General features: G+C 45.7%; 1 protein-coding gene across 2 annotated transcripts in view; it reads left to right on the top strand.

Moving 5' to 3' along the window:
* The first annotated feature begins 2,186 nt into the window (after window positions 1–2,186).
* Foxo3 (forkhead box O3) overlaps window positions 2,187–23,552 on the top strand; it is a 119,307-nt gene continuing 97,941 nt past the window's right edge. The window contains exons 1-2 of one of the 2 annotated variants that reach the window (XM_027928099.3): window positions 2,187–2,423; window positions 3,513–4,267. In XM_027928099.3, coding sequence (XP_027783900.2) covers window positions 3,647–4,267 — 621 coding nt within the window. In that variant the 5' untranslated portion in view covers window positions 2,187–2,423; window positions 3,513–3,646. Of the gene's footprint in view, window positions 2,424–3,512; window positions 4,268–4,289; window positions 4,586–23,552 lie in introns of those variants that run through there. The other variant, XM_071613151.1, reaches the window with a different exon arrangement.

Below are 23,552 nucleotides of genomic sequence, written 5' to 3'. Positions count from 1 at the left end.
TATTCGGAGCAAGGGAGCTAGGGCACAGACCACGCAGGGTGCTTGCGGCCAAGATGTGTGTGCCACTGAGTGTGTACGTGGTAATTTCTGGGCCGCCGCCGCGAGGCCCGGCCAGGCGCGGCTTCCAGAGCAAGGACAACTGGGGGCTTTATTCCTTCAGTGCCGAAGCACATGGCGAACCAGGGAGAAAAGAGGCTGCATGCGGCGACTACCATCCGCCGATTCCGTGGCGGCTCGCGCAGATCCTGAAACAAGCAGTCAGGCTCCCGGGCCGGGTCTGCCGACTACGCAGACAGCGCGCCTTAGGGACAGCCTTACCGCCTCTTCAGTAGTGCTAGGAGAGGCCGCCACGCTGGCCCCGCCGCGTCCCCCAGCCAACGCCGGCGGCCCCAAGCGCCCGCCACTCTGCAGCGCAGCCAGCCCCACATTCTATTTAAAAATAACACCCACGTGCGCTGGTAAACAAGCGCGCGCGGCCGCCGGGGCCGCGCGCCCAGGGTGAGCCCGTGCGGAGCGCGCACCCCTCCTCCCGCACGTGTCTTCTGGCTCCGCCCGCCCAGCGCCGGTGATACCTTGTCACCGCCCCCTCAGCCGGCCTGGCCCAGCCCCCAGCCCCCAGCCCCGAGCCCCGAGCCTGCTGCCCCCGGGTCCTAGCGCCGGGCGTGCACGGAACGCTAAGTTTCCTCCTCCGACTGTTGCTCACCGCGGCGGGACCTGCCTTCCCAAGTCTGCCCTCTCCTTTCCTCTCCGGTTCTCCCTCGTCCCTCCTTTTAATCCTCCTGCCGTCCGCACGCGAAGGACTCCTTCTGGAGCGCCCTCTTTCTCTCCTCCTTCCCCTCCTTCCTCCTTTCGAATTTTACTCGATTGTTTATTATTTGCTGGGGGGGCGGGGGTTGGGGGCGGAGAGGGGCATCTGGGGCCTGGAGACTGGTGCCTGTAGCCAGTCAGCGCACAGCGTGGCTTGACGAGTAAGCGGCGCAGCGAATGGAGACGCGGCGCAGAGCTCCGGGGTCACGCGCGTGTGGAGACAATGACATCATCTGTTTGTACGCGTCAAACTAGCTTGGTGCAGGGGCGGGGCCTCGCGTCACTTGAGTGGCAGGCCTTGGGCAAAGCCCGGAGCCCGGAGTCAGCTTGGTGGGCGGACTCCTGCTTACGCTGTGCTGCTGGATCTTTTTGTGTATAGGGCAATGTTGCGGAGCCCGCTCCTAGACTCTGGAATATCTCCAATGACTTAGGTTTTATTTTAAGAGTATTTATGAACCAAAGTGGCTAGACTTTTGGTGTACATATTGCATGTAGTACATTCTTTAGGATACTAATGAACGATCTGGAGCACGCATCCTAAGGACTAGCGAAGATGATTTTTTTTTTTTGAACCTAAAGGCACATTTCTTTAAAAAGTCATAAATGCAGTTAACTGGTTTTGGTGTCATTTTTACAGATTAGAATAAAATTGTTTCCCACTTTCAATTGTGCGGTATCTGGTCTTGCGTTTAGGACTGATGAATAAAGTGCTTGTACTAAGTTACTCTTCTCCCTTGTTTGCCAAGAAATCCATTAAAAAAGTGAAAAATGACTGTGGTCGAGTGTCCAAGGTAAGGGGACTCAGTGCACACCTTTTGGTGCTTAATCAAACCTGAGGGAATCAGCTTATCGAAGTCTTGCAGGCACCAACATCTTGGCGGGTTAGTATTTCCACGCCTAGGTAACCCTTGCCATCTGTGATCAGCATCTTATCTAAGGTGTTACCTAGTGTCGGGTTCTAAAGGAGAATCGGATACTAGGGGGTGTTCACAGCCTGGTGGGCGGACGCGCAGGCCGGGGACCCCAGATGCCCGGACTGGGCGCCCAGAGTCTGGGAGGTCACGTTACGGCGCTCAGAGGAGGGTTTGGGGATCTGGGTCCCTCCCTCTCCCCTGCCAGCGCTGTGCTTTGTTGTCCGTGAGGCTCCTGGAGGGAGGAGGAGCCCAGCGGGGACTGCTGCTGGAGCCCGCCGAGTTCTGGCCGGCTGCGCGCGCCCTGACACCCACGCCCGCAGCCCCGCGGAGCCTGGCCGCGCAGGCGCGCGCGAGCACACACGCGCACTCACACACGCACGCACACCAGCACACTTGGGCCCCCGCCCCAACCCTCCCCCTGGGCGGGGATCCGCCCGCCCGCTCGCCGTCATTCTAGGTTGAGGCTCCCTGCGTGTGTCTATAACTTTGTGCTGCTGCCGCGGCCGCCCTGCTCGTGGAAGGGAGGAGGAGGAATGTGGAAGGCGGCGGCGCGCAGGCTGACAGGCGGTTCCTTGGGCGGGCTGCAGCGGTGGCCCGAGCGCCTCTCCTTCTCCAGGGTTGCACGTCCTCTCTTCGCCTGGCCCCGGACCTGCGCGGGATTGTGCGTCCTCCCGCCTCGTCCCTGAAAGGGAAGGAACCGAGGTAGGCGCCGGAGCTGTGCAGCGGGGCGGCCGCCTTCCCGGTGACTCCGGATCTGCTTCCGAGCTGGGCCAGGCTCTTCCCTTTTCCCTCCCCGTGACTCGGTGTGCGCGCCCCCCTTCTCTCCCGCTAGTGTTTTTAAAGGACTTGAGGGAAGGGGGAAACTGTCAAGATGGCAGCAGCGGGAGCGAGGAGGTGATGAACGTGCTGGTCCGGGTTTTCTGGCAGCCCGGGAGACTTGGCACTTCCCGACCTGTTGGAAGATTTATGTTCCGTCTTGCTCCCTCCTTCCGACCCTGACTGGGAAGGGGGCGGAGGACACCACGTCCGCGAGAAAATAAACCACACAATCCCTCCGAAGTAGCCGTTCAAACAGGGCTCGACCCTTTGCGAACACCCTCCGGCTGCTTGCCCCCTTCTTTCATCTTTCTTTTTTTGGAAGTGACAAGGGCCTGTTTGAACTCAGCCCGCGGGCGAGGAGAGAAGGGAACTGCCCGCGCCATCCCGGTGCTTGGGCCACTCCGCTGGGAGGGGTTGATAGGGGGATCGCGGAGGCGACAGGGCCGTGCAAGGGGAGAAGAGCCTAAGACGCCACGGACTTAGGCGGCTGCGCCGCGGGAGGTACTTGAGCGGGCCGGAGCGAAACATAAACAAACGCACGCCCGCACGCCTGCCTGCCTGCTTGCCTGCCTGCCCGGGCTCGGGCTCCGACCGCGGTTCGGCTGCGCCAGCTCCGGCCGCTGCCCACTTTAAAGGCGCGGCCCGGCCTCCCGCCCTACCCCGCCTCTCCCCTCCCCCCCCTTCTCCCCGCCCAGCCACCTAGCCCAGGAGAGACCTGCAGATCTGGCGGCGGGGGAGGGGGCTGCCCCGTGCGAGGCCGTCGATTCGCTCACATCTCCCCAGCGGCCTGGCCAGGGGGCGGCGTCTGCTGCGCCAGGTTCGCGGGACGCACGTCCCCAGGTCTGCTTGTTCCTGGGAGGCAGGCGCGGTGAGGTCGTGAAGCCGCGGCAGCGGCGGGCGAGGACTCGCCAAGGACTGGGCTCCCGCCCGGGATAACCAACTCTCCTTCTTTTTCCTTTCGCGGTTCCTTAGGCGGCGGCAGCAGCGGCGCCCGGGAGCCCGAGCCTTCGCGGCGCCTCCGTCCCTCCCCCGCCGCACCCCGCCCGGGCGTGAGAGGAGAGCGCAAGAGTCCTAGCCGCCGGCAGGCGGGCGGGCAGGCGGCGAAGATGGCAGAGGCACCGGCCTCCCCGGTCCCGCTCTCTCCGCTGGAAGTAGAACTGGACCCGGAGTTCGAGCCCCAGAGCCGGCCGCGCTCCTGTACGTGGCCCCTGCAGAGGCCAGAGCTCCAGGCGAGCCCGGCCAAGCCCTCGGGGGAGACGGCCGCCGACTCCATGATCCCCGAGGAAGAGGACGATGAAGACGACGAGGACAGCGGTGGCCGGGCCAGCTCGGCTATGGCGATCGGCGGCGGCAGCGGGAGCGGCACGCTTGCCTCGGGGCTACTCCTTGAGGATTCGGCCATACTGCTGGCTCCCGGAGGGCAGGACCTCGGGTCCGGGCCAGCTCCCGCGGCGGGCACGCTGAGCGGGGGGACGCAGTCACCGCCGCAGCCTCAGCAGCAACTGCCACCGCCGCAGCCGGGGGCGGCGGGGGGCTCTGGGCAGCCCAGGAAATGCTCCTCACGGCGGAACGCCTGGGGGAACCTGTCCTACGCCGACTTGATCACCCGTGCCATCGAGAGCTCCCCGGACAAACGGCTCACTTTGTCCCAGATCTACGAGTGGATGGTGCGCTGTGTGCCCTATTTCAAGGATAAGGGCGATAGCAACAGCTCAGCCGGCTGGAAGGTGCGTACTCACCAGGGGCTGGCAGCCAGACCGCCGGGCCTCCTGCGCAGCGCCTGACGCGCCTCGAATCCGTCGGACGCAGCGCTCCTAAGGGCGCTGGGGAGAGGGTTGGTAGGGAAGCCTCTGTTGTGAGGCTTTGGAGGGTTCTGTTTGACCTCTGGAGCAGGGGAACCTGGGGATAGCCTCAGAGAGGGAAGGAGTCTCTCTGGGAAGCCTCGGGCGAGACCAGGTGAGGAGGTGGGGGGCAAGGTTCACAGACAAGGGAAGGAAGGATGAGCTGGAGTGCATTTGCTGGATTATCGGGACAGCGGCGAGGAGGTAGGTCCGCGGCCAACTTTGGAATAGAGTTTACTGTAGCTGGTTGCAGCGAGGACACCGTGGGTGGAGAGAAGGGGTGTGTGTGGGGGGTGGGAGGAAAGAGATTTTCATTTGGTCGCAGGAGCTGAATGAGAACCTCGGAGTCCCAAGTTTCGGACTGTGGGTGTTAACTCCCACAGGCATATCCATCCCCTTAAAAAAAAAAAAGGCAATGATTGCAAACCTTTTTCCGGCCGGCTCCCTTTCCTTGCCTATGCTGACACCTTTACTCTTTAGAGATATCTGTCACTTCACTCAGCTTGCCCCCGTGGAGCCTCTGAAATGTTCTGGGACCTGGAACAGATCAGCCTCGCCACCTGAACGTGAACTGGCCGCACCTGCTGCTTCGGACAAGGCCTGGACTTTGGCACTATTCGAGGCAGGTGTGGGCCTGCGTTTTACTCTTCTGTTGAGAGGGAGGTTAGATGTCAGGGCTGAGCCTTAATGGCTTCTTCCTATATATGAACCTGAAGAGAGGTTCTCTACAGTTCCTTTTCAGCCTCTTGAGGCATCGGACTCGTGTTAGAGAGAGAGGTGTGGAAAGGCCTATGATGTAATGACTTCCTGCAGTTGGGCATCCGAAGAGATTAACTCCTCTAGCCTTGCTGAGCTGCTGACATCCAGCGCTGTGCTCTTACTGGGCACATTCCTGCCCTCTTTCCCTAAGATAGGAATGTGTCAGAACCAGGAAAAACGGAGTCCTCCGTGGTCATGGGTACACATCGCTTATTATAAGTCCCTCTTATTGGTAGTTTAGTTTGTTTTTAATGAAAGAGGTCCTTGCTTCCCCTTTCTGTCCCTTCCTCGTTTTTTATTGGGGAAGCCCTGTGTCTTTTTGGGTTCCAGACTTCCCAGGTGTATAAAATAAGGACAGTTTAATACAACTGAAGAACCGACTTGTAGCACCTGAGAGGAGTCTTAGTATGAAAAAGCTAAGGGATATAGAGTAGGGTGTATCTTAATTTGCTTTTAGGAAAATCTTGTTTAAAAAAAAGTGCCGTTATTTTCTTTAAACTGGTACTATTGGAGAAGTCTTGTTTAGATACTTTAAAGCAAAATGTGTGCTTTGATGTTATTCCACAAATCTGTCTCACTTTCAAATGAGACAAATGCTGACATTATGAATCTTATATTTGATCTTATATTATTGCTTTACAAAGGAATGCCAGTTGTGTGATCTGAGAGTTGTTTACAGAAAGGATGAAAGTTCCATTTCAAAGTATTGCTAATGTGATAGCTTTTTAAAACTGGGATTTCCAAGTGGATGGCAAGGGTTAACCTCAGGGTACAGTGTTGAAAGGGGTGAGTATATAGAACTTGAGAAGATGGATTTGGGGGTTTGGATATTTTTCAAATTTCTCACACTTGAAATTAAGTCCTGCATGTTTGAATTTGGTGCAGAGACTGTATTAGTTAAAAGTTGCCTTTTATGTTAAAAATTAATGCAAATAGGAAAATTTCCATTTTTCCTATGTTTGTAAGATGACAAAATAACTTAATTTCACAAATAACATTTTTGCTATTGTGTTTATAAAGATAATAACAGTTTAATTTTATTTTTTTGAATATTTATGTGAGATATTGTGTACTAAAAGTAGCCATGAATTGAGCTTGAGCTATATTCTCATATAGTCTGCAGGATTTAAGTAGAGATTTTGGGCCTACTCATAAGTGGTTTTATGTCATAATAATTTGTGTGTGTGTGTGTGTGAGAGAGAGAGAGAGATGGTTTCTTTTTTCTTGCTTTCTCATTTCTCTTCAATTAAAACCTTATGAAATACTGTAAATTGAAATTCTCAAGATTAATAAGTTTAATGTGGGCACACATTTATGGTTATTCTTACTTTAAAATATTTTTATCAGTTCCATTTCTGAATATCACATGGCAACTAATCCTTGAAGATAAAGGAGATATAAATTAGTTCCAGTTTTTGTAAGATGACCTTCATCAAAAGATGCAGCCATGCAGGAACTTCCCAATCTTTGATGATGGAGAAGGCCTTTGAAACTGGGGCTGGTTTCATATTCTGATTATGACTAATAGCTAACCATTTTTATGTTTGTGGTTTAGTGGGGGTGGAATAAGAGGGAAAAGGGAGAGGTCAGGAACTAATTGTGACCCATTTCCCTGCGTCCAAGTTGAGGAGTTGATTCCTGTCATGATTAGTCATTTTGGAAGCATGCATGTGCATTTAAACCACACTACTTTCATTCTGAGTTATGCATTGGGATTTTTAACTTCTAAAAATGTCTAGAATTCAGGTTAACCTCTCAGTGCACACGGGGCTTATAAGCCAGTGTAGGCCTTCTTTTGTGGCTTTTTTGGGCCAGCACTGTGAGATCCTGTAACCAGAATTAGTTCCTGAGATCGAATAATGAAGGAATTGGAAAGGAGAACTTGAAGATTGGAGTTCAGACCAGTGATTCTCAGCCCATGGTTGCTTCTTAGAATCACCTGGAAGCTTTTGAAACATACCAGTACTCAGAGCATCTGATATAATTGGGCTGGCATGTAGTATTAGCACTGGTGGATTTGTGGTGTCGTTGTCCTTGTTCTTATTTTGTTTAAAAGTTTCTCAGATAATCCTAATGTGTAGCCAGGATAAAGTTTGCTGGTCTAGTTCAACCCTCTTAGTTTATTGGTGAAGAACCTGATTCTTCAAGAAGTTAGTGACTTTTCTAAAATCACACAGCTAATTAGTACAGAGGTAATTAGTAGCTGCAGTTCTAGATGTCTTTGTTCTTTATCTTATTTTTTTTTTAAATTGACCTTTTAAAAAAATCATTTACTAAGTAATGGATTCTTAAATTAGCCTTCCTGAATAGTACATTTGCCTCAGTCTAAAAACACCTTGGTTATTATTTCAATATCATAGGATAGGCCCATGTTGATGGGGGCTCAATGGATATGTCATGTTTGCATAGCTGCATAGTCCAGTGCTTGGGAACTACCAGAGTGATAAAAGTGACAAGAGAGATAGCATTTTAACAAAAAGAGGAAGCACTTGGTCACCATGCATCTGTCAGAGGCATTCTGTGCCAGGGAGAAGGATGATGGTTATCTTACAAGTTCCCTTACCTCAAGCATTAAAGTAGAAACAAATAATCAGATGTGGTTATGAGGGGAAAAGGTTACATTTCCTTTAATTCAGATTAAGTTTGCTCTCAGTACACCCATAATTGAACTAGTGAATTCGTGGTTCCTCTTGTCTGAAGAAGACCCAAGCACTCCAGGGTTTCCCAGGAGGGCTTGTCACTGACTCCCTGTCCACACCTGCACTCTTCTGTTTCCCACAGGTCAGGGCGGGATCTTATTGGGTAGCCACGAGTGTCCTGTGGGATACAGCATGAAGACTGCTGTTGCAGAGGCAGATTTCTTAAGAGTCTGAGCCTTCCTTCATGTGAGAATACTTATTCTTATGGCTTCTTGCCAAGGTCAAAAGATGAGGGCTGACCTGCCACATGATGCTTATTTATGCCCTTACTGTTCTTGTTCTTTCGATCAGTGCAGCCAGTTTCTTTATAATATGTTGGATTAAGAAAGTGGTTTTTTTAACTGTAACTTTGTTTTAAAATTTGTTTTTAAATTTCAAAATGACAAAGACATAATAATTCCACATTGGCTCATAATTTTGACCTCTTTCACCTTTTGGAGTAAGGACCACCAAAGGGCTAGAAATGGTTGTATGTGAAGAATCTGTCTTCTTGGCCCATGTTGCCAAAATGCTGTTGTGTAATTTCCTCTGGCAGTACTGTCTTTGTCAGTGATTCTCAACTAATATACTTCCTCTTTCTACAGCAGCAGTACACTAGGGGGACTGTTTTTCCTCTTTTTCAAAGCTGTGTCATTGACCTATGAAGTGAAGAAATTGGCCCTTTTAGACTTTGATCTGTGAGCCTATATAGCAGAGAGACTCTTTAAAAAAGAAGCTAAGTGTGTGTTTTTGTGTGTTTATCTCCTTCTTAGAAAATGAAATGAAACTACAGCAGACTTATTTTTAGGAGATTTTGGGAGGGTTCTATTTTAAGAAAATGACACCATAGAAGAACATCTTGTAGTTAAACTTTTTAGTACTCTGCTTGTGATTCTTACTTAAAAATCTACCAGATATTTTTCTTTGGAAAATTAACGAAGAGGTCTTGTTCCATTAAAAAGTCGTTTCCTTGGGCTGGAAAGAAACTCAGCAGACGCAGTCCATCTGAAGCTCTTGATGACAGTGTAGAGTGGAATGTTTAGGCCTGTGTGTTCTGGTGAGTACCTCACTTACCCATGGCTGCTGCCTCAGATTCCAGATTTCCAGGGCTGGAAAGAAAATGGAATTTAATTTGCTTTCATATCCACTCATCATGCCTGTTAGGAACAGACTTGATCCTATTCTTTTTTCTCTCCTTTTCTTGCATCACAAATTGAGGGGCCCTGAGGAGCCACTTTGCCTCCCTGCTGCTATAGCAGAGTCTGGAGAGCATACATACAAAGGTGGTGGTTAGTATCCGTGGATGTTATCACTGGTGAATGTTTAGTGAATAAAAGATGGCAAAGAGAAAACCCTTTTTAACCCATTTGCATCACATCCTGTTACATTCATTCAACTAATATTTTTCAAAGGCACCTGTGGGGAGTATTCTGCTAGATTTCAGGGGTATGATGGTAGCACAAGGCAGATAAGCTTTCAGTTCACAGGAGCTGACATTATAGTGGGGGGAGAGAGACAGTGAACATGCAAGGCTGTGCTTTGTGTACTTGTTATTATTTCCAATTCTCTTTGCCTTTTCACATTTGTACTTCTGCTTTCCTCAGTGCCTCAACTCTGCAGAGAAGTTACGAGCAAATGACAAAGTTGATGTTGGGCAAGGCTTGGAGCTGGCCTTTAGCTTTCCGCAGATCATTTTGAGCTTGCTGTGGAGATGCAAAACCACTGTAAATGAGTTCTGTAGTTTGGGTCTGTTTGGGAGAAGCTTGGGTTTTCCTAGATCTACCTGGTTTAGAGCACATCTGTGGCCCTGGACTGATGTGGGATCCTCAGTTCTGTCTCCTGGAGCCTGGTACGGGACCAGCCTCTTTCTGGAATGGTTGTGTAACCTTTTACAGCTGGTTCATATGCATTGCTTAAATTCAGAACTGAAAGAGGTCTTCAAGATATTTACCTGCTTCATTTAATAGACGAGGCAACAGGCCAGGAGCGTGAGAGTGACTGGCTCAGGGTCTCACAGCCAGCAGGGTCCTCAGAAGCCCAGGGCAGCACGGTTCTGTAGTGTCTGCTGCTAACCACTGTGGCTTCACAGCTGTTCGTGTCAGTGCCGCTCTCCTCCAGTTCTGCAGGCTCTTACTTCATTTGCTCTCCTCTGCTCCTCCTCCCCTGCTCTAGGCTGACTTGAACTGGAGTGGCTGTTTCTTTTTGCATTCTCCGTAGGTGCTCTCAGATCACCTTCCTGAAGAAACCTTCTCTCTCAACCCACCATACCCTGTCCATCCCATGACTCCTGCCTGTTTCTTTTGTCATTTTCCTGTGACTTTTAAATATTTCCAAGTACAGGGTAAGAGCCTTGTCTACCAGGAAAGAAGGCATTTGTGACGCTGCTTTTTTGGATTTTTATGTCCTCAGGCCATGAGGATGGCCTTGTTTGGGACTCTGATCCTGAAAGAGGCTCATCCTGAGTCACAGTATCCTGTGTCACACGTGGAGTCTTGATGCTTGTAGCTGTGACGGTGTTACACCTTCTAGTGTTGATCTTCTTGTGTTGCTTTTGCTGTGATGTGGAGTAAACGGGGAGTGATGCTCTGCTGCCTGTGGGGTTGGTTCCTTGCAGGGTCTTGTTTCCTAGTATAGAGGTCCCTGAAAACTTCACAAGTACTCGCCACTACCCACCACAGAAACGAAGGGAAACCTGATTTGGGGATGATCTTTCATTAAGAGAAAGATGGAATCAAGTTTACCTTCTGTGTGACTACACTGTTTCATTCAACCTAAACTTGCACTGTCTGGAGAGTCACTGTAGAATCATTAGCCTGCAGTTTACTAACCTCGTAGAGGAGTAGAGCTGTTACGTAAAACTAAGTTGTTCATGATATTCTCTGTTTTGGGGCATAAGTCCCAGATGTTGTAAAGTCTTATATCCATGGATTGGGAAATAAGAAATCACCTGTGAAGAACGAGGAGGGAGGAGGAAGTCTTTGCAAAGAACCGTCTGAGGGCCAGGATGTAGCCTTGCTGAGTTAGTTTTCTGAATAGGTGGTTAACCCTAGTGATTATGATAAAAGGCCCCAATTCTGATGGCATCACTGCCCAGATAGTCTTAATGTCTTTAACTATTTTGTGCTTAACCAAGCCCCTTTTACTTCCTAGTATCTCTCTTTCCCCAGTAGGAGAAAGAACCAGAATAGCAGGCATCTTTAGAGGACTGTGATATAGCTCTCTTTCCTGGTAAAACCCAAATGTATGATTGGAGTATGTTTTAAGCCAGGCTTTTCTAGGGTACATGTGTTCCACTTTTCACCGGCTGTTTTGATGTTCTAATCTTGAGCCTTTTTCTCTGCAGTGCTTCAGTTACTATTATGGGATAACATTGCACAGTGAAATGGACTGACTTCTCTGATGGGCTGTGGTCTTTCTAGCAGTTCTGCTTCTCCTGGGTCATTGCATATGGTGAAGAAGCCAGGTTATCTTTTGGGGCTCCCGGACCTGGGTGTCCAGATGTACCTTCGTCCTGCAGTACAGAGATGAATGCAGAGCGAGGAAGGCATGTGGCACATTTTTAGGAGGCAAGGCCGAGGTAGGAAGTGACTTCTTCCCCAAATGATAGGAGTGGCCCTATTTAATAAACTCAACAGGGGTATGTTTGTCGGTTTTTTAGTATGTTTAGGGAAAGAAATCCCTAATGTATGCATGCATAAAGGGAGAATCCACATCATATTTCTCCTTGTGTTTTAGATGTCTGGTGAAATTAATAATTCAGCTCCCGAAGCCATGGAGAATTTACTTTAAATTCAGAGCCAGCAGAGGGAGTACACAAGTCTTTACACTGATCTCAAGTATTTTTTTCTCTGTAAAGCTAAAATAATACCTTGATTTTAAAAAAGATTCTGATATTTCCATGTAGGTAAATTGTCATCATTAGAAAAGGATAATTTGGTGGTAGTGGTGGGGTGTAGATTGAAAACCTAATGGTAACTCTTTCCCAGGAAGCTTGGTTGTCTAAGCTGGTGGCCGTCTTCTGGTCCCCGAATAATTCAGTGAGAATGCTTTTAAATGAGAGTGCCCTCCGCTGTCTTTCATCTTTTTGCTACTCTGCCCCTGATAACTGATGCGAATGTTCATGTATATCTAACACCACACTTTACAGAGTATGCTGAATATCCGGGCCAGTGAAGTGATCTTTATTTAGTGCTGTTTTGATCGTGGGACTTTGGATACTTTCTAAAGCTTCACAGTTTCCCATGAGTGAAAGGCAAGAATGTCATTATTTCCAATTCAGATTCAGTTGTCATGAATCTACCAGAGAGTAGGACTCTGAACTTTTTTAATAATTCCATAGTGCTATAATTATCTCCCTCCACATTGTGCCATTGGGTGTTGGTGGTTTATTTTGATTTAGCAGTTGTGGTAGTTTGAATCTTGTCCCCCTCCCAAAATCATGTCTGCCTGCAATCTCTGACAGAATGTGACCTTATTTGGAAATAAGATCTTTCTGGAAGTAATTAATTAAGATAGATCATGTTGGAGGAGGGTAGGTCCTAATCCACTGACTGGTGCCTAGGGAAGAGAAGACAGGTCCATGTGAAGAGGGAGTAAGATGGAAGCAACATAGTTACTTCCAGGGGCTAGGAAGTAGCAGGAAGAGACCCTTCTCTGGAGCCTGCAGAGGGAGCATTGCCCTGCCAACACCTCGATTGTAGTTTGTTAGCCTGCAGAACCATGAGGGAATAAATTTCCATAGTTTTAAGCCCTTAAGTTTGTAGCAATTTGTTGCAGGTAGTCCTCCGGAACTAACTTTGGAGCCTAGGTTTGCAGGTAGAGGACTAAAAAGGCTTTATTTAGATTCAAATGTTAATAATCATTCACTTTCTTCTTTCTCCTGATTTGAGGGACAGAAGAGGGGAAAGGATTCCCTGTGATTTCCCAGTTCTAAGTACCAGAACTTGTCCCTGTCTCTGGTTTTGAACGAGGGGTATCCTATGCCCTCCCCCTTGAATTTTTTTTTCTTGGCCTATTTCCTGAAGCTGGTGGTATGGCTGTGCTTGTCAAGTGTGGTGAAGACTGGCTGAGGGCTTTGGCTTAGAAGTCGGTATTTGTGGGGAGAAAAGAACCAAAGGGCTCAGTGGAAGAATAGTGTTGAAGAAGAGTCCTCCCTTCCCAGGGCCTGTCAGGAGGGCCAGATGAGGCATGTCTGATGCACTGCCCTTGATGGTGGTAAAAGGGCTAGTCCAGAATCTCTCTGGCAACTCCTCAGCTTTTCCTGTGCTCGGTTCAAGCCATTTAAAGTTCCACACATCTGAGACTTCAGGTTCATGCCCCCTCTGGCTTCCTACATTGATATCCAAAAAATCCAGCTGCCCCAATGAAGCATAGAACAGAGACTAATGGTTCTCCTAGAAGTAGAAACAGATATTTTCTAGATACCTAGTAGGTGATTGGCTTGGTAAGTTCGGGCATAATTAAGAATCAGGGGGCTGAGGTTATGGCTCAGCGGTAGAATACTTGCCTAGCACGTGCGAGTAAATAAAGATAAATAAAATATTGTGTAAATAAAGATAAATAAAGATATTGTGTCCAACTACAACTACAAAATAAATGTTAAAAAAAATCAGAACTGTATCTGTTTATTCTTATATTATAAAATGGTATTTTGGAGGAGGAGAGCCAAGGTTGTATTGGAGACAGTTTGGTTTATATGGTGAAAAGAGGAGTCTACAGTAGACGTTCTCAGGCCTAGTTATTAATAGTTACAGTAATATTGATAACAATAACGTGATTTATTGAGCATTTATTATGTGCCAAATGCTCAGCTAGTGGTTTTTTTTTTTTTATGACTAATATTGATTCTACAAGATAGACATATGAATGAGAGCCCTAGGATAAGGAAATGGTTTAAAGAGGTGAAGGTAACTTGCTTGGGCTTTAAATCCAGGCCTCTGACTCCAGAGCCCTTGCCTTTTCTGTTCTGCTCTCCTGCCTCCTGGAGTGTGAGTGGGACTTTGAGTGGGTGGGGTATAGCAATAAAAAGTTAAACAGCTGCCATTTAAAAAGTTTCTACTGTGAGCCACATTCTTAACATGAATTACTACTAATCCTCACATTAATCCTGCAGAGTATGTCTTGAATGCTTATCCTTAAGAGTTGTGGCTGGCTCAGGGTAAGGAGTGCCTCTCTGTGTTGGGGACGTGGAGGTGGATGGTCATATTGGTTCCTTTCCTTGATGTTTCATGGACTACTAACTTTTAGGAATGAGGCATACCTGGACTTTCGTAGGGGTAAACCTGTTGGATTGGGTATTACCATTTCTGTTTGCTCACTGCCTTGTATCATGGTTTACTATGGGTCAGATACGGAGTGCACTATTTAGAAATAATAGAGTGATGCACAGTGGGTAGAAATCCTTTGGGTTGGGTCCTTATCTCTGAGAAATTTTTGCCTTGGGACAACAGAACATCTGCACTTCTACAGGTAGAGATGCAGGGAGATAGCAGCACCAAGAAACACAAGTTTCAGGGAAAAATAAAACAACATATTTACAAGTTTCTGGCAGAAGTCTGGCTGTCAGATCAGATCTCATAATTAAAGGTATTAAAATATTTTGTGAGGTGGTTGACTCTTTGCATTGCAGTTATTAGTGGGTTTAAGGGCAGGCTGCCAAGACTGAAACAGAAAATGTTGCATAATTCAAGTTGCTGGCCAGGTTCAAATGTTTATCTCCACTGAAGAGCCTACTGCTTTTGTCTTCAAGGTAAAAATATGTGGGAGTAGGACCCAAAATGGTGGTTTTAATTGGCCACAGGAATGCATTAGCCATGTGCCCTAAGATAAAACATGGCTAGCTGAGTACTAATTATCCCTTGTTATTATCTGCATCTTGGAAAAAAAAATTTAGAACCCTCAGTTTCATGTTAAAGCTAGGTAAGTAGTGTCTGGAGAGTGTCCAGGGGACGGACTGAAGCCCTGTGATAACCGGAAGCAGGCAGGACTGCGCTGCCCGATAACTGAGCACAGCTGGTGTGCAGGGAGGGTGGCTTGCTAGGGGCAGTAGTGATAGCAGGTGACAGTGCCCAGGGTGGCCTTCTAAGAGGGCATGGCTCTGGGCTGACACCAAACGTTAAGGAGGGCATAAAATGACATCCAGTTTAAGCTCATCTTAGAGGTCTCCTTGGAAACTGGTACTACATTAAAAAGATCAAGTGGATAGTTAAGGCATCAGTTCAGATAATTCAAACCTCAGAACTGCTTTTTTCCTGAAGTGTCCTAATAATTGATTGTAAAAATGGTATTTCTCTCCTTATAAATTATGTGAATAATTGCCTTGGCTCCATATTTCACAGCAAGCTTCGGCTAGTGATGTTTAACTCTCCTTGCCCCCCAGCCCAGCTCCCCTCTCTTTGGATCTTTTTATTTTACTTAATATTTTTTTTAAACAAGAAGGCAGTTTGATTTTCTTCTGATACTATAAACATTTTATGGAGTGAAACACTTTCCCTAAATCTCTACATTTAAGTTTTTCATATTGGTAAGTTTCTTTAGCCTATCTAACTTAAACTTAGTGTTGCTTTGGGTCTTCCAGTGTTTTTACCTGATACATAGCTGTTTTTGGTGTTCCAGCCAACACTTATGTCCAAATCAAGGACTTATTAACCTCACCCTTCAGACTTAGAAGTCTGAATTGGATACCATTTTATTTATTTATTTATTTATTTATTCCAATTAGGAGATTATTCATTTGGCAGGATGAGATGGGACATAATTCTGTTTACTAGTGTGTTTTTTTTTTTTTTTTTTTTTTAGAGCTAGGGTTTTGGCTCAGTGGCAGAGCGCTTTCCTTGCACATGTGAGCACTGGGTTGGGTCCTAGCACCACAGAAAAATAAATAATTTAAATTTTTTTCTTAGTTTCAGATGAACACAATATCTTTATTTTGTGTATTTTTATGTGATGCTGAGAATCGAACCCAGTGCTTCATGCATGCTAGGCAAGTGCTCTACCTTTGAGCTACAACCCTAGTCCCGTTTACTGGTTTTTTAGTTTACTAGTTTCTCATTAACAGCATTAATTTGCCATTTATGACTATACCTATTTATGCTAAATAGTGGTCCATTTATTTATGATAAATAGTGGTCCACAGACTAATTTGTAAGCGAGGTAATTTTTAAAAATAAAAACTGAAGCTCTGAGTTTAAGCTTTCTTCTAAATTTCTTTTGAAGAATAACAGATCTGGTGCCTCATTTATGTAACCCTGAGAGGAGGGCCTGGAATTGACTTCTGACAATGTCTTGGACCTGGTTATTTTAAAGCTCTCATGGAGCTGATACTGGTATGTGCGCTGGCTTCAGCACACTTGGGCTCTTAAGCCCCTGACAGATAACTTCTAGGTGAGCTGGTATACTATTTCTTGAAATTAGTGTCCTAGATCAGGCCTTCTATCTCCAACCCTGTCCAATAAAGATAAGTTTACAGCCTCCTGTTTGAATAGGTGCACGTCCTCTGCTGAACTGAATTATCTAAATCAGTCCTAGTTAGTCTCTTCCCTTTCCAAGAAAGGTCCTTGTTTCAGACTGAAGGCCCAGGTGCTTTCGGCCATATTTTAGGCTTTATCCCACTAAGCCCACATGTCAGTTGCTAAGGTGAAATTTGGCACCTGACTGTAAACATTGTTTAGTAGGTGTTCTTTGACAGGAGGGGAGAGGTTTATTCTAGTAGTCTCACGAATGAGAGAATGGTTTGAATTAACTTATGTGCAGCCAGTACTGTGTAAGTGAGGTACCAAATTAAATTAGGAAGAGTATCTTGTGGTATTAGTGAAAATTGCCGTGTCTTCTAATTTGGCTTTAAATAATTACCAAATGTATGTTTTTATCAAAAATTACAATTCTGATTTTTAAGATGCATTTTTATCCACATCTCAGTTTTGTAATCAAATCTTAAAGAAATTTAAATGAAAAATTTTTAAACTTTTTTCATGCAGTTGGAAATATGTCTGGAATTTTATGTTTGAGTTCTTCATGTTTTCCCATTGATGTGAACAGAGAAAATTCTCACCTGATATAATTGTTACCTGCTCTTATAGTCCTTCCTCTTTTCATTGATTTCCACCAATACCTATTCTTCTACTTGGTTTATGCTCATCATTCTGGGACTATAAAGCTTTCAAAAAAACCTTTTTTTTTCATAGCTTGTTACCTCATGCATTTGTGCTCATTAAGAAAGCAAAGAAGAAAATGTCTTGGCTTTATTGTTTACATCACATGACTTTACACCTTTGAAAACCCATTTATCAATGTAGTCACTGGAAAGATAATTTCAACTACTTAATGCTCTGAGACTTCTTTTTTAAATCTTTCCTCTCACCCCTTTAAAAAGGTGAAAATTGCCAAGGGAGAAATTTCATTTATTTTTTTTCTGGCATATAATTTCAAAGTTGAACTTTTAAGGAATTCAGGATTGTTTTTTTTTTTTTTTTAATTTTTAAAATTTTTTAATTTTTTTTTTTTGTGATGCTGGGTATTGAACCCAGGGCCTTGTACTTCCTAGGTAAGTGCTTTACCACTGAGCCACATCCCCAGCCCTGAAGTTGATTTTAGGTGATTTGGGAAGTTAAGGCTCTTTGCCTTTGGTTTCTTGTTATTGACTTTTGGTGGTGGGGGAGGCGCAAAAAGTACCCTTTATTAAAAGTTTCCTATTGTGTTCTTTGGACTGTTACCAGTCTTTGACAAATGAGAGTATGAATGATTTTTGAACTTGAGACAGCCAGTGTTGGGTTGATCCTCAGCTCTGTCTCAGGGTCTAAAAGCCTCCATGTCACTTGTCCTGGCTACTCCTAGCTGCACTCCAATTCCCCTTTATATTGACTGGACATTGTTTAAAGAGCACTGACTCTCTTCTCCCGTCCCCATCTACCTGTCATCTTTCTGTAATCATTTTCTAACATCAGTCTGTGTTTTCTGTTTCAACTCTGTCTGCATTTTAGAATCACCTGGAGAGCTTGAAAAGAAATACCAGCGTCTAGGTCCCATCCTAAAGCAATGAAGTCAGACTCGGTGTGGGGCCCCGCATATATGTTTTCTCAAGTTTCCCAGATGGTTATAATGTATAGTCAGGGCTGAGAACTATTGTTTTAGAGAAATTAGATTTTGGCTGTGGAAGCTCTCAACTACTTTGTGTTGACTTTGGACCATTTCAACCCTCCCTTTCTTCGGAAGATTACAAGGTAGAGTTTGCCTGTGGAAGCTCCATGTGAGCTGGGATATAGAGTACACTTGGCTTCGAAGATAAGGACATCCTTCCTTAACAAAATATATTTAACCAGGATCTCCTCCTCTCCTTTCTTTTGTTTAATTGTATGTGGCTTATTTAAAGGTTCCAACTCCCACTTGTTTTTCTAGACTCCACTGGACCCTTGTTAACTTATTTTGAAGTTTTCTGAAATTTGTAAGAAGAGATGGTGCTATTTCAGATTGTTGCATAAGGCTTAGAAATGGAGACACATAAACTTATCCTCCTTTTGTGCAACCTCCTCTGATAGACCAGAGAGCTCCACATACTCTGATGGATTTAGCTAATGACTCTCAAAGTGTGGTCCCCAGACCAGCAGCATTAACAGCACATAGGAACATGATAGGAATGCACACTTTCAGGCCCACCCTGGCATGTTAATTCAGAAATTCTGGACCCAGCAATCTGTGCTTTAACAAGCCCCCCAGGTGATTCTGCTTCAAGCTGAGGTTTCAGAGCCACTCTTTTTTTTTTAAATTTTGTATTCTCATTTGTTATATACGACAGCAGAATGCACTACAGTTCATATTACACATATAGAGTACAATTTTTCATATCTCTGGTTGTATACAAAGTATATTCACACCGTTCGTGTCTTCATACATGTACTTAGGATAATGATGTCCCTCTCATTTAAAGTCATTTGCTAAGTCAGTGGACCTCTACTGTTGACATGTTTGTTTGCTTCAGAATCCTGACAAGAATGGGGAAGAATCAACAGACTTCTCTGCTAGGGTCTGTTGAAATGGAACAAAGCCCTGGCCCTTTGAGTACTCTGGACTTCCCACAGGTCCTTGATTTCTTGTGACTTTCTGTACCAGGCAAGGCCACCAGCCTCCTTCCTGGATGACAGTTGAAATAACAAAGGATCCTGTCAGGTGTACAGAGGAAACCAAGTGTTCATCCTAGGGCAGATACTGTATTCAAAGTGCTTGTGTTTAGACTGGATTCTGATGGTTTTGTGATCTTTTTTCCCCTTTGTTTGTTTTCGGTCTTTTGGGAATGTTCTTACTTTTAAGACGAGCATCAGACAGGGGAGTAGTCACACTGACTCATCCCTAGACGGATGTGGGACATGTGTGAGGAAGATAAAGTTAAAATGCGCTGGGTGTAATCAGGGTGCGAGGGGCAGGGAGTGAAGGGGAGAGTGATGTGGCTCTTGTGATGAAGTTAGAGGCGAAGCGGTGACTTCTATCTTAGATCAGGATCCTAAAAGGTGCCGGCCTTCCCCACCACAAGGTGAAGCCGGGGATAGATCCGAATGAGTTATTGCTGCTTGCCAGTGTCATTGGATTCTGTAGTCCATTAAGCAAGGCCTCATGGTCAGCCATATCAGGCATAGCTGATGGCTTTAGGCATATAAATAGTGCAAAGAACAGTGGGTTGGCTAGTATCAGAATTTCATTTCAGGACCTTCTTAGCAGCTGCTTCAGAATATTGTCTGAGACTCATAAACACTCATATCTGACACATTAAAAAAATACCTGCCAAAATTAGTTTGGATTACAAATTCTTCTGCTGTTATGAGCATACCTTCTCCTGTAGGGAGCCGTATCTGAGACAATATGGCTTGAGTGCTGAGCTTCCAAAGGGTGGCCATCTGGGCCTTTTTTTTCCTCGGGGTAGTGGGAAGGACAGGCAAATCACTCTCCTTAGACTCATCAAGATCCTTGGGAAGGGTCAAGAGGGCAGGTTTAGGTGTTGGATCTCATTGGAAGCTCCATGCAGAAGCGACAGCTGCACTGGGGCAAGTTTGAGGCGAGTCGTGTGCCATTACCACTGCAGACAGCATCACAGGTGGCCTTCAGGAGAGCACTAGAGACTTCTGAAGACCGGAAGTTGGTCAGGTAGAGCTGATGGAAACTTGAAGCACTTGGGAAGGTGGGGCACTTTGCAAAGCTGCCCTGATCACAAAAGAACTATAAAAACTCATGGCGGATGTTTTGTTAATCCAAAAGCATGCACCTCTGCTTTCCTGTTTTGGGGGCAGGGAGAAGGGTGTATCTTGAAAGGATCTGGCATCAAGGATTCATTTACTGAGGAGTAATCTTCAAAAACAATCAGGCTCCTAAGAAAACGCTGGCCTGGCAGCAGTCTACAGGCCTTGGCTCCCTGCCCAGAGGGACCTGAATCCTTGACTCCTGTGGCCCTGATCTGAAGAGTGATGAGGGCCAGCGACTGCTCCATCCTTCTGTAAGAATTCCCTCTGGGCCATAGAGGAGCCTTTGGTTTGGAGGAGAAGGTCCCTGTTCTCCAACTTCTACATGCTGCTGAATTGCAGAGAGTTATAGTTGAAGTTGAAAAGCTTTTATCCTGCCCCACTCAAAAACAACAACAAAGGACAAAAACTACAGCACTGTCCATCTGAGTTGGTTTGCCTGTAAGTGAGGTGTGCAGTCACAGCCTTTGGCTTATGCATTGTTTTTGTGGCTGTAACTAAGACACACTGTTCATTGACCATTAATTAGCAGTTTACCAGATGTTATTGAGAGTTTAATAGCCCTTCTTTACACACGAGGAAACTGAGGTACAGAATGGTTAAGTGATTAGGCTAAGTCTACACAGTTGGTGAATAGTAGAGATGGGATACTGGCCTCAACATGTCTCTACTTTGACTAAATAAACTCCAAAGTCAATAATCTATCCAAGCCTTAGGGATTTTGATTTTATAGTTCTGCCCGAGACCTCATATTTTTCATTTGGGGGTGTTTACATTATCAGTTCAAATGGAGATGAGATGTATTCTACCCAACCCATCCCTGTTTCAGAACCCACCCGAAGCACAGCCTTGAGCATTTGGGCATCTTCTACTCCTATGGAACACGGGAGGCTTCCCATGTGCACTCTGGTGATATGCGATGATTCTTAGGGATGGGACTCTCCAAACTGCCCATTTTCTCCAGGTGCAAATGTAAGCGATATTTTAGAATGGGTGACCCGAGAGGTCTTTTTTGAAGATTCAGAAATGAGACACAGATGCTTTTACTCCACACTGCATCTGAACTTCCTGTGATCTAGCCTTTCTCCCTCTTGGTTCCTCTCCTGGGAAGTAGAAATGGCCTGACAGTAAGTAACCCGTCATCTGGTGAATAGCCTGCTGCATAGCTCCTGGAAGAAGGTGGGTTATTTGGGTCTAGCTCTCATTCTTTCCTTTGGTCTGCTTCACACTCCAAGGCCCAGGACATTGTGGGTGGTGTGGTTCAAGGTGACCACAGTGAATAGATGTTGAATGATGGGGCCAGGAGGAGGCGGCCAAGTAGTGGAGGACGGGATGATTACTTGATGGGCAAATGGTGGTCTAGGAGTGCTGAAGATGACCCAGTAAAAATTGCTTGGCGGAAGCTGGATTGTAGTGGTGTGATTGTGATGAAACATTAGGGTCAATGGCTGGGTTTAGGAGAATTAAGCCAGCATATAATTTCTTCAAAGAACATTATGGATCAACACATATGTACTCCCAGTAAAATGCTGTCACTAATGAGCACATGTTATAATTAAAATGCAAACAGAATTTGCTTTCAGTCTCATCATGGAGACACTTTGGGAGGAAACTGAGCCACTATAGTTCTTTCTAGACTGGAAGGGAGAAAAGGAAACAAAGTTATTTTGTGGTTCTGGAATAATAAAAAGAATGTCTGTGTTTTGGTAGCACCTTCCCAGGAGTTCATAATTGCGAATCATTTCTTCTTTGCCAAGGTGGGAGAGGCATTTCTGTCCATAAACCAAATCTCCCAAAGTTCTCCATGTTTGATGGTAAAGGAATGAGAGGGAAGAAGTAGGAAACTGCCTGGGCCATCTTTCCCCCATTATCACCCTTTTGTGAAAAATGAGCTGCGGCTTGCTGCCAAGACTTTGTTAAAAGAACTTGGGTTGTCTGGTATTTTTCATCTGCATGAAAAATAAAAAGTATCTCCATTTATTTCTGAGATTAATGGTAGAGATAAAGCTTTCTCAATATTTTAAAACATAGGCTGCACACTCCAAGAAAAAGTGCTAAAAACAATGCAGGCTATTTTGGGAATATTATATAAACAAGAGTTTCAACAATCAGATAGGAACAATTCCACCCTCCACTTCCCCCATCCCCCGGACTCCAACCTTCACAGGGAAAAGAAGAACATTTCTTTGTTGGTTTGGCATAGGTCATTTATTTACCTGCCACTTAAGCCGTGCCTACTGGTCACTTTTAGATTAACTTTAGGGATCATCTTAAGCATCTTGTTTTCCAGATGGGGAAAGCAGGCCTGGTAGGTTGTGGGTGGAAACAAAGGCAAAGTATGTGCTGAGACTCCTGGCCCTGTGCTCATGTGGGACACAGGTTTTCATTTGAGGAGTCACCTGGGAATCTTCATATCCAGTCGTAAAAATTAGACCCCCCCCCCATACACAACATTTTGTAACTGTTAAAGTCTGATAATCTTAATTTTTCTAAGTCACGGACTAATAACAATTTTAAAAACAGTTGAACATTTTAAAAATAAAAATTTGTGTACCTCTTCATGTTAAAAGGAGGCATCCTAAAAGTCATAAAAGAAAATAAATGAACCATTTGTCGATAATGCATCTATCCCGCTCATCTCAATCCCTTCAGTTTGGTGTTTGTCATGGAGGTGGTGAGTCACTCCTAGAGGGTGTTCACGATTGGGTCATTTCTTTTTTGAGGACAATTTTCAGGACAGACTTTTGTAGTATTTTGCTGTCTCTTGCTTTGTGTGTATAAGTGTAGGGGACATAGGAAAGCCACTTCTGACTCAGAAAAAGGAGTATGGTTAGCCAGTACTCACTTTGGCCTGCTGTGCAGACCAGGTTGGGTGTGCTTGACCTGTACTCCTGACTGGGGGGGGCGTAGAACCCTTCTTGTGGCTGTTCTCCATCTCACCTGAGTCCTGTATCTGGGAAGTTTCCTCAGGATAGCACTAATCTGCTTCTCAGAAATGACAATGGAACCCCTGAGCTCCAGAGCTGAATGCCTTGAATGTCATCTAATATACCCTTTTATGTTTTGCATGAGGAAATTAAGGTTCAGAATATAAAGAAGCTTACAAGAAGCCACACCGCAAGTCCCCTCGTGATTCAGAACTGATGTGGTGGTCACCACCACTCTTAGGAAGATCAGCTTACTGTCTCATGAAGATCTGTGACTTGTTGCTTTTCACTTCAGACACTGCTCCCACCTTCCCTAGAGAGGAGCACTTCACTGTGCCCAGTGTGGAGGCATTCTGTGGAAGTGTACCAGTGGGAGACTTCTTTGGGTGCTAAAATGCTGTCTTCTAAACCTCTGGATCTTCCTGGTGTTAGCCTCCTGATCCAGAGTGATGAGGCCTGAGTTTTCTAAGTGATTGTAATTTTCAGGATTGTGACTTTGGGAAAGAATTATGCTGTGTGTAATGTTTCCAAGAATTACTCTGTGCCAGGGAAGTGGGCACAGTTAGCTGGATCAATGCTTTAATTG

The sequence above is a fragment of the Marmota flaviventris genome, chromosome 6, assembly GCF_047511675.1.
Source record: "Marmota flaviventris isolate mMarFla1 chromosome 6, mMarFla1.hap1, whole genome shotgun sequence".
In the NCBI taxonomy this organism is placed as follows: Eukaryota; Metazoa; Chordata; class Mammalia; order Rodentia; family Sciuridae; genus Marmota; species Marmota flaviventris.
Note: the sequence above shows the minus strand (reverse complement) of the source record. Positions and strands in the feature narration are given on the sequence as shown.